Below are 13,514 nucleotides of genomic sequence, written 5' to 3'. Positions count from 1 at the left end.
CAGCTACATGTAAAAGAATGAAAGTAGAACACTTCCTAACACGATACACAAAAATCAACTCCAAATGGATTAAAGACCTACATGTAAGGCCAGACACTATCAAACTCCTAGAGGAAAACATAGGCAGAACACTCTATGACATCCATCAAAGCAAGATCCTTTTGGACCCACCTCCTGGAATCATGGAAATAAAATCAAGAATAAACAAATGGGACCTCATGAAACTTAAAAGCTTTTGCACGGTGAAAGAAACCATAAACAAAACTAAAAGGCAACCCTCAGAGTGGGAAAAAATAATTGCCTATGAAACAATGGACAAAGGATTAACCTCCCAAATATACAAGCAGCTCATGCAGCTTAATACCAAAAAAGCAAATAACCCAATCCACAAATGGGCAGAAGACCTAAATAGACATTTCTCCAAAGAAGACATACAGATGGCCAACAAACACATGAAAAGATGCTCAACATCACTCATCATCAGAGAAATGAAAATCAAAGCTACAATGAGGTATCACCTCACACCAGTCAGAATGGCCATCATCATAAAATATGGAAACCACAAATGTTGGAGAGGGTGTGGAGAAAAAGGAACTCTCCTGCACTGTCGGTGGGACTGTAAATTGGAACAGCCACTATGGAAAACAATTTGGAGGTTCCTTTAAAAACTACAAATAGAACTACCATATGATCCAGTAATCCCACTCCTGGGCATATACCCAAAGAAAACCATAATCCCAAAAGAAACTTGTACCATAATGTTTATTGCAGCACTATTTACAATAGCCAGGACATGGAAGCAACCTAAATGCCCATCAACGAATGAATGGATACAGAAGATGTGGCATATATATACAATGGAATATTACTCAGCTATAAAAAGGGATGAGATGGAGCTATAGGTCATGAGGTGGATAGAACTACAATCTGTCATACAGAGTGAAGTAAGTCAGAAAGAGAAAGACAAATATTGTACACTAACTCACATATACAGAATCTAAAAATGGTACTGATGAACTCAGTGACAAGAACAAGGATGCAGATACAGAGAATGGACTGGAGAACTCGAGGTATGGGAGGGGGTGGGGGGGAAGGGGAAACTGAGACGAAGCGAGAGAGTAGCACAGACATATATATACTACCAACTGTAAAATAGTTAGTGGGAAGTTGCTGTATAACAAAGGGAGTCCAACTCGAGGAAGGAAGATGCCTTAGAGGACTGGGGCAGGGAGGGTGGGGGAGACTCGAGGAGGGGGGTGTCAAGGAAGGGAGGGAATACGGGGATATGTGTATAGAAACAGATGATTGAACCTGGTGTACCCCCCAAAAAATAAAAAAATATAATAAAAAATAAAAAATAAAAAATAAAATACTGTCTTACAGGTCTTTGTGTAGACATGTTTGTTTTATCTTGGATAAATAACAGTGAGATTGCTAGTGGGACTGCACCATTTTGCTTTCCTACCAGGAATGCATGAGAGTTCCAGTTGCTCCACATCACTGTAGGCACTTTGAATTACCATTTATTATTATACTTTAAAAACTCTAGCCATTCTAATAGATGTTATGGGATCACATTGTGATTTAATGTTGTATATCCCTAAGCACAAATTGTGTTGAACATTATTTTTTATGGGCTTAGTTGCTATTTGTGTATCTTCTCTGGTGAAGTGTCTGTTCAAACTCATGCCCAATTTATTGTTTATCTTCTTTTTTTTTTTTTTTCATATTGTTGAATTTTCAGAGTACTTTATGTATTCTGGATTAATGTTCTTTATAACAGCTGTTTAGCAAATATTTTGTGTAAGTCTGTGGTTTGCTCTTTATCTCAAGTGTCTTTCATGAACCAGATTTTAAATGTGATAAAGTACAATTTATCATTTTCCCGCTATGATTCATGAGTTTTGTGTATTGCACAAAAGTTTGTGACTAATGCATAGTCCAAAGTGTATTTCCTATATTTTTTCTAGAAATGTTATTATAGTAGGTTTTATATTAAAGCCTAAGACTTATTTTGAGAAAACTTTCATATATGATGCAAAGAATGAGTCATTTTTTTTTGTGACATAATGTTATTCTACATATTCAGTGTCATTAAAAATTACAATGATTCCTTCATGGATTTTCCTTAGCAAATTTTAAAAAATTATTTGACTACACTGTGTGAATCTACTGATGAAGCCTCTGTTCTTTTCCTGATCTAGATGTCTATCTTTTCACCAACAGCACAGTTTCCTGATTATTTTAGTTTTGTGGCAAATTTGAAATCAGATTATGTAAATCTTACTTTATTCTTCTTTTTCAAAATTGCCCTAACTCCCTTAGTTTCTCTTTTTGTGTAAATTCTAGAATTATCTAGTCAATGTTTGCAGAAATGCTTTTTTTCACGTTTTTAATTTAAAGTGTAAAATTTGAAATTTTTTTCTTATTAGTAATATATATATGGCCATCACAATCTCCCTATTCATTCCCCCCAAACCCTCACCCCCCACTTTCCCCACTTGGTGTGCATATGTTTTTTTCTCTACATTCGTGTCCCTACTTCTGCTTGGCAAACTGATTGATTTGTACTTTTCTCTATAATCCACATATTTGTGTTAATATATGACATTTGTTTTTCTCTTTCTGACTCATTTCATTCTATATGACATTCTCTATGTCCATCCATGTTTTACAAATGTCTCAATCTCATTCCTTTTTATGGCAATGTAATATTCCATTGTATACATGTGCCACATCTTTTTTTTAATTGAGATATAGTTTACAGACAATAAACAGCATATATTTAGAGTGTACAATTACGTATCCCAAACTCTCAATTCATTCCCCCCCAACCCTCCCTACTTTACCCACTTGATGTCCATATGTTTGTTCTCTACATCTGTGTCTCTATTACTGCCTTGAGTTTCCTCTTTCACAGTTGCTAGCATTTGCCTTATGTATTGAGGTGCTCCTGTATTGGGTGCATATATATTTATAATTGTTATCTCTTCTTCTTGGATTGATCCCTTGATCTTTATGTAGTGTCCTTTCTTGTCTCTTGTAACATTTTTTATTTTAAAGTCTATTTTATCTGATATGAGTATTGCTACTCCAGCTTTCTTTTGATTTCCATTTGCATGGAATATATTTTTCCATCCCCTCACTTTCAGTCTGTATGTGTCCCTAGGTCTGAAGTGAGTCTCTTGTAGAAGGCATATATATGGGTCTTGTTTTTGTATCCATTCAGCCAGTCTGTGTCTTTTGGTTAGAGCATTTAGTCCATTTACATTCAAGGTAATTATCGAGATGTATGTTCCTATTACCGTTATCTTAATTGTTTTGTTTTTGTTTATGTAGGTCCTTTTCCTCTCTTATGTTTCCTGCTTAGAGAAGTTCCTTTAGCATTTGTTGTAGGGCTGGTTTGGTGGTGCTGAATTCTCTTAACTGTTGCTTCTCTGTAAAGCATTTGAGTTCTCCTTTGAATCTGAATGAGACCCTTGCTGGTCGAGTATTCTTGGTTGTAGGTTCTTCCCTTTCATCACTTGAAATATATCATGCCACTCCCTTCTGGCTTGGAGAGTTTCTGCTGAGAAATCAGCTGTTAACCTGATGGGAGTTTCCTTGTGTTATTTGTCATTTTTCCCTTTTTGCTATTAACAACTTCTCTCTGTCTTTAATTTTTGTCAATTTGACTACTCTATGTCTTGGCATGTTTCTCCTTGAGTTTATCCTGCCTGGGACTCTTTGTGCTTCCTGGATTTGGGTAGCTATTTCCTTTCCCATGTTAGGGAAGTTTTCAACTATAATCTCTTCCAATATTTTCTCAGGTCCTTTCTCTCTATGTTCTCCTCCTGGGACCCCTATAATGCAAATGTTGGTGCATTTAACACTGTCCCAGAGGTCTCTTAGGCTGTCTTCAGTTCTTTTCATTCTTTTTTCTTTATACTTTTCCACATCAGTGATTATCACCATTCTGTCTTCCAGGTCACTTATTCATCCTTCTGCCTCAGTTAATCTGCTATTGGTTCCTTGTAGTGTATTTTTCACTTCAGTTATTGTGTTGCATCTCTCTTTTTGTTGGTTCTATAATTCTTCTAAGTCTTTGGTAATCTTTTCAATCTTTGCATCCAGTCTTTTTTCAAAGTCCTGGATCATCTTCACCATCATTATTCTGAATTCTTTTTTCTGGAAGGGTGCCTATCTCCTCTTCATTTAGTTGTTTTCCTGGGGTTTTATCCTGTCCCTTCATCTGGTACAAAGTCCTCTGCTTTTTCATTTTCTCTATCTTTCTGTGTCTGTGGCTTTCAATTCCACAAGATGAAATACTGTTGATACTGCTTGATACTGCTGTCTGTCCTCTTGTGTAGAAAACTATCTAGGAGGCTCATGGGTGCTTCCTGATGAGAGGAACTAAAGGTGGGTAGTGCTGGGTGGACGGAGCTCAGTAAGACTTTAATCTGATTTGAGTGGAGCTCAGTAAAACTTTAATCTGCTTGTCTGCTAATGGGTGGGTCTATGTTCCCACCTTGTTTGTTGTTTGGCCTGAGGCTACATAGCACTGGAGCTTACAGGCTCTTTGGTGGTGCTGATGGCAGACTCTGGGAGGTCTCACACCAATGAGCATGTCCTAGATCGCCTGCTGCCTGTGCCCCTATCACCTCAGTGAGCTGCAGCTGCCCCCCACCTCTGCAGGCAACCCTCCAACACCAGCAGGCAGGTCTGGTTCAGTCTCTTATGGAGTCACTGCTCCTTCCCCCTCAGTCCTGCTGAGCACAGTTTTACTGTGCCCTCCAAGAGTGGAGTGTCTGTTTCCCCCAGTCTTGTGTAGGTCCTGCAATCAAATCCCACTGGCTTTCAAAGTCTGATTCTCTGGGGATTCCTTCTCCCGTTGCTGAACTCCCAGGTTGGGAAGCCTGATGTGGGGCTCAGAACCCTCACTTTAGTGGGTGGACTTGTGCAGTATAACTGTTCTCCAGTTTGTGAGTCACCCACCCAGCATTTATGGGATTTGATTTTAATGCAATTGGGCCCCTCCTACCATCTCATTTTGGCTTCTCTTTTGTCTCTGGATATGGGGTGTCTTTTTTGGTGAGCTCCAGTGTCTTTCTCTGTGCCACATATTCTTTATCCATTCATCTGTTGATGGACATTTAGCTTGCTTCCATGTCCTGGCTATTGTAAATAGTGCTGCCATGAACATTGGAGTGCATGTGTCTTTTTGAATTATGGTGTTCTCTGGGTATATGCCCAGCAGTGGGATTGCTGGGTCATATGGTAGTTCTATTTTTAGTTTTGCGAGGAACTTCCATACTGTTCTCTGACATGGCTGTATCAGTTTACATTCCCACCAACAGTGCAAGAGGGTTCCCTTTCCTCCACACCCTCTCCAGCATTTACTGTTTGTAGATTTTCTGATGATGCCCATTCTAACCTGTGTGAGGTGATACCTCATTGTCATTTTAATTTGCATTTCTCTAATAATTAGTGACATTGAGCAGCTTTTCATGTGCCTCTTGGCCATCTGTATGTCTTCTTTAGAGAAATGTCTATTTAGGTCTTCTGCCCATTTTTTGATTGGATTGCTTGTTTTTTGATATTGAGTTGCATGAACTGATGATATAGTTTGGAGATTAATCCTTTGTCTGTTGATTCATTTGCAAATATTTTCTCCCATTCTGAGGGTTGTCTTTTCATCTTGTTTATAGTTTTTTTTTGCTGTGCAGAAGCTTTGAAATTTCATTAGGTCCCACTTATTTATTTTTGTTTTTATTTCCATTATTCTAGGAGGTGGATCAAAAAAGATCTTGCTGCAATTTATATTGAAGAGTATTCTTCCTATGTTTTCCTCTAAAAGTTTTATAGTGTCTGTCCTTACATTTAGGTCTTTAATCCATTTGGAGTTTATTTTTGTGTATGGTGTTAGGAAGTGTTCTAATTTCATTCTTTTCCATGTAACTGTCCAGTTTTCCCAGCACCACTTATTGAAGAGGCTGCCTTTTCTCCATTGTATATCCTTGCCTCCTTTGCCATAGGTTAGTTGAGCATAGTTTATTTTGGGCTTTCTATCCTGTTCCAATTATCTATATTTCTGTCTTTGTGTCAGTACCATACTGTCTTGATCACTGTAGCTTTGTAGTATAGTCTGAAGTCAGGGAGTCTGATTCCTCCAGCTTCATTTTTATTCTCCTCAAGATTGCTTTAGCTATTCAGGGTCTTTTTTGTCTCCATACAAATTTTAGGATTTTTTTGTTCTAGTTCTGTAAAAATGTCACTGGTAATTTGATAGGGATTGCATTCATGTAATGGTTATAAAAATGATTCCATTGAGATTTTCTTCTAGGTAAGCATGAGGGGTTGAAAGCATATCCTTGTTTCTGCAAAATTTGTGACTGTGAATCACAGGACTGAACAGGAATTTAAGCTCTCTAGTGATCCATACTTTGGAGATACACACACACACACACACACACACACATATATATATATATATATATATATACAAATTATTCATTCCATACCCTTTCAGTGCTTATGACAAAATTTAGATGGGGCAAGGAATTTCATTTAGAGCAATGAAAGGCAGCATATTCATAGACAACAATGAAAATTTTCAAGCAGAAGCATAAAGTTAATTAATTAGAAAATACAATTACAATAAATAATCCTCTACCTTTTTGATAATCCCCTTGACAGAGACACTGATCTTACATACACCATTAATTAAATGTATAACACAAAAGAAATAGTCTGTTTAGTAATAATCTGACATACATTTTTGATTCATCACACTTAAGGTCATCTCTGACTCTAGGCCTTATTATGTCAAACTCTTTATTGAAATTCGTGTTTCACATAGATGACAATTGGAAATATGCATGTGATGCTCAGTTTTGCCAGTGACTCTTGTAGGCAATGCGGACACTGAGCTAAATAGAGCAGTATACTAGGAGGGAGTAAAACCACATGACCTATTATGAAACACACTATCTACTAATGTTTCCATTTTCAGAACGAGCAATTATTGTAGTGATAGTCAAAGAAATGATGAACAAAAAAGTGATAAACTGTGGTTTCATATTTGTCTCCTAAGAAATTATGTAATTGGCTCTGGTTGCCAAGTTAGTTTTCTTCTTTTTTCTTTTTCCATAGGAGAGGCACATCTCATGATTGCTCTTTCAGTAAAGTGAAAGGAAGAGTTGGGTGGGGTAGAGAGTAGGCAGTGGTAATTGAAGGTGGTGGGAGAAAGAGGAGGTGGCTGTGAGTTACTTATAAATGGCACTGAAGCAGGACCTGAAGCCTGAATTCCAGGAGGGTGAGTGAGTGCTGTGCTTTCATGGGCCTCTTCTTTGTGAAGCAAAGTATGTAAAGATTGCTATAAAGGGTAAAAACATGGGATACTTTATACACTGAAGGGGCTGCAATCAAAATTGGGATGACTGGGTTACTGAAAGCAGAGTACTCAAATACCTGGACACCAATATGCAGAAACAAGGAAGACTTCAGAAATCCAATCAGGAGCACATGCAGTGCGGAAGATGAGAGGGCCTGCCCTTGGAAGGAAGATTTCTGGTCTGCAACAAAAAAGTGTTGAAGTGAAAACAAAAAAGAACAGAAAACACCTGGAAATGGAGATGTGGCAGCACCACTGAGACACCTCAGCATTCTCACAAGAAAAGGGCCCCAGTAGATCCTACTGTTGAAAATGTGGAGACATTCATGAACAGAGTTGCAGTTAAAGATTCATGGAGAACTAAAACCATGGCTTGTTGATGACTAGGACTTAATTACCCAGCAAAAACAGCTCTTTTATCTTCCTGTCAAGATGAATGTGGATTCCATTCTAGAGTATTATGCAAATTACAAGAAATCTCAAGGGAACACAGATAATAAGGAGTAAGCTGTTAGTGAAGTTGTGGCAGGGATGAAGGAATATTCCAAGGTAAAGGTGGGCACTCAGTTACTTTACATATTTGAGAGACCACAGAATGCTGAAGTCCTCACAGACCACCCTGATGCGCCCATGTGTTTTGCTGAAAGACCTGCTTTCAGCTTCGGGTTCAAAGGATTCACCAGCAGAATTACCACTCCACACTTTAATAAGCAAGAAATATGGAAATTTATTATATTAGTAGTAAGTTACAATATAAGGACAAGTAATACACACACACACACACACACACACGTCTTTATACACAGAGAGAGAGAAAGAAAGAGAGAGATAAATAAATGTATATACATTACCAAATTGGGAAAAAATAAGCAACATCACCAACCTAGGAAAATTGGCATCACCAATGTGGGAGAACAAGCAATATATAGAGGGATAAAAGTGCACACATTACCAATTGGGGAAACACCTATATCCAGATCCAAGCAATGTTAGGATGTCCCTGAAACAGCAATCTGAAGGTCCTAGCAGTGAGCCACCCCACAGGTGAGACTTCAGAGTGCTGCTCAATGTCCTTGCCAAGCTGCAAGCTGATAGTCATCAGCTTACCTGCACATGTGCAGCTCTGGCTATTATCATAAACGCTTTGGTACTTCAGTTGTTAAGTCTCAGAATGTTCTCTGATCCCCAGGAACTGGCCAGATTCCCAAGGCCTAGGAAACTTCATGACTTACTCCCTTCCTTATCTGTTGGTTCCCAAGACTTGCTAGCACCATTTCTGCTGACCTGCACATAGTCTAGCAATTCAGTATGCAGCTATTTTCAGGGTCTTTGTTTGGTCAAAGGCCTATCCTTGCCTCTGAAGCCTGAAGAAGACTATTAATTTTCCCAATACTATGCCCCAGGTGAATGGAGCACCACATCTACTGAAATTATTTGTATGAATTAGAACAATGTTGGCCTATACCCCTCTGGAGGGGAAGAGCCTTGCTTTATTATTTAATTATCTTCACAATTTCCTAAAATACCTGGCAAAGAACTCTGCAACTTTGTTTAGAGCCAGCAATTAGGAAGTGGCTCCTCCTGAGTATCATCAGAAAGCTGTGTGAGCTGCTTACTCACGTGTTTGGATCTCTGTAAACATATTTTTGTTTCTTTGTCCTTCTCTTGTACAAATGAGGTATTTTGGAAATGTTAGTGTATAACACAATTGATTTTTTTTTTCTGTATGATTTTAAACAGAGAAAATAAAAGGGGTTACAGCTCTTTTTTCCTTTCTTTTCTTTTTTTTTTTTCATTTGAAGATGCTACCTGTATATTCAATAATGGATGACAAAGAGACATACTGTAGAATGTTTTGTTGCTTAGTTGACGAAGGTATTTTTGAATGCGAGCCGTTCTACTCCTTTGACATGAGGCACTTTTGTAATGTGTGTTAATGCTGTATGACAAAATGCTCTAATTCCTAGTCCCAAAGGTTAATTCAGTATGTATAACTGAACACATTCATTTGTGCTCCCCACTTTTTTATGGTGCTTAAAGTAAAAAGCCCATCATTTACAAGTTATCCATGTTATTCCTTAGGCATTTTATCTGTGCTCATATTGTTGAAGAATGGTGGCTTTTTTCATGGTACCTAATGAACATTTTAACATGATAGACACAACGCATTGTGTAGCTGCAGTTTTCAGGAAAAGTCAATATTTAGAAATTGTTTTTTAGATCTTCAATAATGTTTTTCTTTAAATTTCAAAGAAATGAAAGGAAAATTACTCAGTATAAAATATTTAATTTCAGGAGAAATTATTCTTAGAAAAATCAACAAAGTCCCCTAAGGTGAATGGGAATTTCCATACATTTCTCTTAAGGTTGTGAATCAATTTGGAAAAGTATAGAAATGACAATGGAGGGGGCATCTGCGCGGAGAAACGGAAGTGTAGGTGATGGTCTAAGACAGCACCACCAAGCTGGGAACAAGGGAGGTGGCTGAGACTGACCCCAAGACCGTGCAGGACCTCACCTTGGTGGTGCAGGCACTCCTGCAACAGATGCAAGATAAATTTCAGACCATATCCGACCAGATCATCAGAAGAATTGATGACATGAGCAGTTGCATTGATGTCCTGGAGAAAAACATCACAGACCTCATGACACAGGCCGGGGTGGAAGAACTGGATGGGGAAAACAAGATTCCTGCCACACAGAAGAGTTGAAGGCTGCTCCTCTGCACTGGACTCTGCAACACCCTTTTTGCAAGCCAAGAGGAGACAGTGGCTTTTTGCAACTAACTACTATGTGTAAGCAGGTTTTATATTATCAAGAGTGCATTCTTCTTACCATGGCCGATAGAGTTAATTTATAGAGTGATTTGCCTCCCATGCCCCCCATGTTTCCTGGACATGGTAACGTCACATCTTCGACCTTGGTCAGTTGTGCTATTAAACACTAAAACTTTGGCAGTTCCTGCATGCAAATGTCAAATTTTTTAGTGTATTTTTGTGAGGTTATTTTTTTTCTATCATTGACTTTGTAGTAGTTGCTGTTTGATAAAAGTTGCTATGTATTTTTTTTTTATTAGACATAGGGTAGATCCTTGGTTATAATTAGATTTTATGAAGTAAGGCATTTATAGTTAAGGTTCTTTGATTCTCAGAGTGACTGTTGAGTGAACACCAAATAATGTGTCGGTGATACTTTCCAAGTGGTTAAAAACATTTAAAATTGTGTATTCGGAAATATATGACACTACTTTGTCACAAAGACTTGGAATGGAACCACGATCTTATGTCTGAGTCCCCCAGGTCAGATGCTACAGTAACAGAGAATGACCACTGCCACTTTAGTGTTAGAATTTTTAAATACATAAAATGACAGAGTTGCCTGATGTGATGAGGCTTTCAGCAGTTAAAGTTTTGCATGAGATTTGAATACTTCAGTAGGACCTTACGTTGTCCATCTACAGTAGTTACCATAGGAAATCTGGCAGGATTTTACAACTCAGTTACTTCATCTTTTGAGCTACTGGCTGGGGGAAAAAAAAAACAGAAAAGGAAAACAGACCATGTTATGTCCATGCTGGTTGCTTTGGCTAGAAGATGATAAATGACTTGTAGGCTTGAGTTGTTAAAATATACTGTTTCTTTTAACTGTTTCTTACCTAAATTCGAGTGGAGTAGTGGCTTTCTTATCAATGGTGGGAGACAGGGACAGTAACTCCTGCGGCTCAGCCTTGCAGCGTCAGGAGTGCTGAGCCCAGAGGCAGTGTCGCTGGGAAAGAGACCCTGCACCTGGCACAGCAGGATGGTCTTGTACAGAGAAGATGGGAGAAGTTGAGGAATGAAACAGTGCTTTGGAGAGGGAAACCCGTAGTCAACGCAGTATGAGTTTTTTTTTAAAGTTTCCAATGTCACCAGTCTTAATTGTTTGTATTGCAAATATATAATAATATTAAGGAATAATTTGTTCTGTTTATAAATTATATGGGGAACACAAAGGAATCAATTTCTTCTGGGATAAAACAAATCCCCCACTGTTATCACTGAGCTGCAGAAACTCCCTCACTGGACTGGTAGGTTGTGCTGCAAGGTGTAGCCTTGAAAGCCCAGAGCTGGACTCTGGGACTGGACAGAACCATGTGCAGGATGCTTCCAAGCCTGGGAGTTGGTAAGTGGATAGTCGAGACATAGGAGCTGGCTTCCTTAAGTAACTGAAAGATTTCAGAGGAAGCTCCCCTGACCAAAAATACCTGCCATGAATAAAGGTGCCTGAAATTAAAAAAAAAAAAAGGCAATGGAAAAAAAGTAGATGACAGGAGGCAGAAAAGTTAATAAAGTGATTTCCTTAAAATTTATAGAGAAGTTGAAATCAAAGAAATGGAAATGCCAGGCAATAAATTGAAGGAGCAAGTGCTTCTTCCAAAATATGATAAAAGAGTCAGAATATCTGGCTCTGAGGCTTTGAGCCCTGCTATCATGTGCATTTCTTCAGCCCCAGGACAAACGGCCTTTTTTTTGGTGGAAAGGAAAGTTTGCTTTATTTTGGAGGCCAGCAACCTGGGAGGGGAGGGTAGATTCCTGTCCAAAGGCCCACTGCCCCCATCCCCTGGCAATCGGGAGCAAGAGTTTTACAGATAGAAAGAGCAGGCTACATGCAGAAACAATACAGTCAGCTCTGACAGGCATCTTGAAATTGGTCATCAGCGGTCTGACCAGTGGCATCTTGATTGTTTTAGGTACAGTTGCAGGGCTGGTTTGTTCCCATTTCTTTGAGGCCAGTTCTAAGAATTGTGGCAGCTTATGTCATGGCTACAGCCTGGCCATCATGGAGTTAACTTCTTACACCTGGTGGGAATTTCAGTATCTACAAGACAGCTCACAGGATATGGCTCAGAATATTATCTGTAGACATTGAGGAAGAACTAAATGTCCTTGATTATGCTTAATGACTAAACTATTATTATTTGGTCTCCTTTGATTGTTTTCCTTTGTTTCTGCATTTTCTCACCTCTCTGATTAAACTTATACTTTGGCTATGGTTTTTCCACAGACAAAAGGCAGGCTGAGGACATGGTGGGAGGCAAGGACTATGGAGTCCTGCTCCGTTTCAGTTCCATCCAGGCTGGAGGGTTTAAATTGGGTCTCGACACTGAAGAAGCTGCTGGAAAGCCGGTACCAGGGGAAGAGCTGAGGCTGAGTGACAATTAGCCTATTTCCCCAGGTTATGGGAGCAGCTCACATCTTTCTGGCACCTGGGGGCATCCCAGTCCCTCTTAACAGAGCCCTCCAGGCAGCCTCCAGCAATGCACTATGATCAAATGGCCCTTTAATAGACTCCATCCCAAAGAATCTTTTCAGAGTCCTCTTTATGTCTGTTTCTCAGACTGTAGATGAAAGGGTTTAGCATGGGTGTGACCACAGTGTACATCACCAAGGCTGTTGCACTTGAGTGTGAGCCATGGGTAGCAGCAGAGCTAAGTTACACTCCTAGGCTTGTACAATAAAATAAAAAGACAACAAAGAGGTGAGATGCACAGGTGGAAAATGCTTTATACTTCCCTTCAGATGATGAGATTCCATATATACAGGATACTATCTTAGAGTAAGAGTAAAGGATACCAGCCAGCGGACCACCATCCAGAAGTCCAGCTCCAAAATACATCACCATGTTACTGAGAAAGGTGTCCGAACAGGCAAGTTGGACCAGCTGTTTGGTTTCACAGAAAAAGTGGGGGATTTCCAAGTCTGAGCAGAAGCACAATTGCAACACGATTAAGCTGTGTAACAAGGAATACAGAGCACCTATCATCCAGGATATCAGAACCAGACATACTCAGAGCCAGGGGTTCAAGGTGCCCCAGTAGTGCAGGGGGTGACAGATGGCCACAAAGCAGTCATAGGCCATCACAGCCAGGAGAAAATCATTTAATGCTATAAAGAGTATGTAAAAATACATCTGGATGATGCAGCCTTCATATGTTATGACTTTGTTCTGGGTCTGAATATCCTGCAACATCTTTGGTATGGTTGTGGAGGTGAAACAGATGTCTACAAAGGATAAGTTGGAGAGAAAAATGTACATGGGTGTGTGGAGGTGGGGGTCTGAGATGACAGCCAGGATGATGAGAAGTTTTCTAAACACAGTGATC

General features: G+C 39.2%; 1 protein-coding gene and 1 pseudogene across 1 annotated transcript; both read left to right on the top strand.

Moving 5' to 3' along the window:
* Positions 1–7,254: 7,254 nt before the first annotated feature.
* LOC130849818 (mortality factor 4-like protein 1) lies at positions 7,255–8,979 on the top strand (annotated as a pseudogene).
* A 66-nt stretch (positions 8,980–9,045) lies between these two features.
* Positions 9,046–10,083, top strand: LOC130848509 (heat shock factor-binding protein 1-like). The gene is made up of 2 exons (XM_057726991.1): positions 9,046–9,050; positions 9,828–10,083. Exons 1-2 carry the CDS (start codon positions 9,046–9,048, stop codon positions 10,081–10,083), a joined length of 261 nt encoding a protein of 86 aa, XP_057582974.1.
* The last annotated feature ends 3,431 nt before the right edge of the window (positions 10,084–13,514 follow it).

Source organism: Hippopotamus amphibius, chromosome 3 (genome assembly GCF_030028045.1).
Source record: "Hippopotamus amphibius kiboko isolate mHipAmp2 chromosome 3, mHipAmp2.hap2, whole genome shotgun sequence".
Classification (NCBI taxonomy): domain Eukaryota; kingdom Metazoa; phylum Chordata; class Mammalia; order Artiodactyla; family Hippopotamidae; genus Hippopotamus; species Hippopotamus amphibius.
The sequence above is the reverse complement of the archived record's forward strand: the minus strand, read 5'-3'. Positions and strand labels throughout refer to the sequence as shown.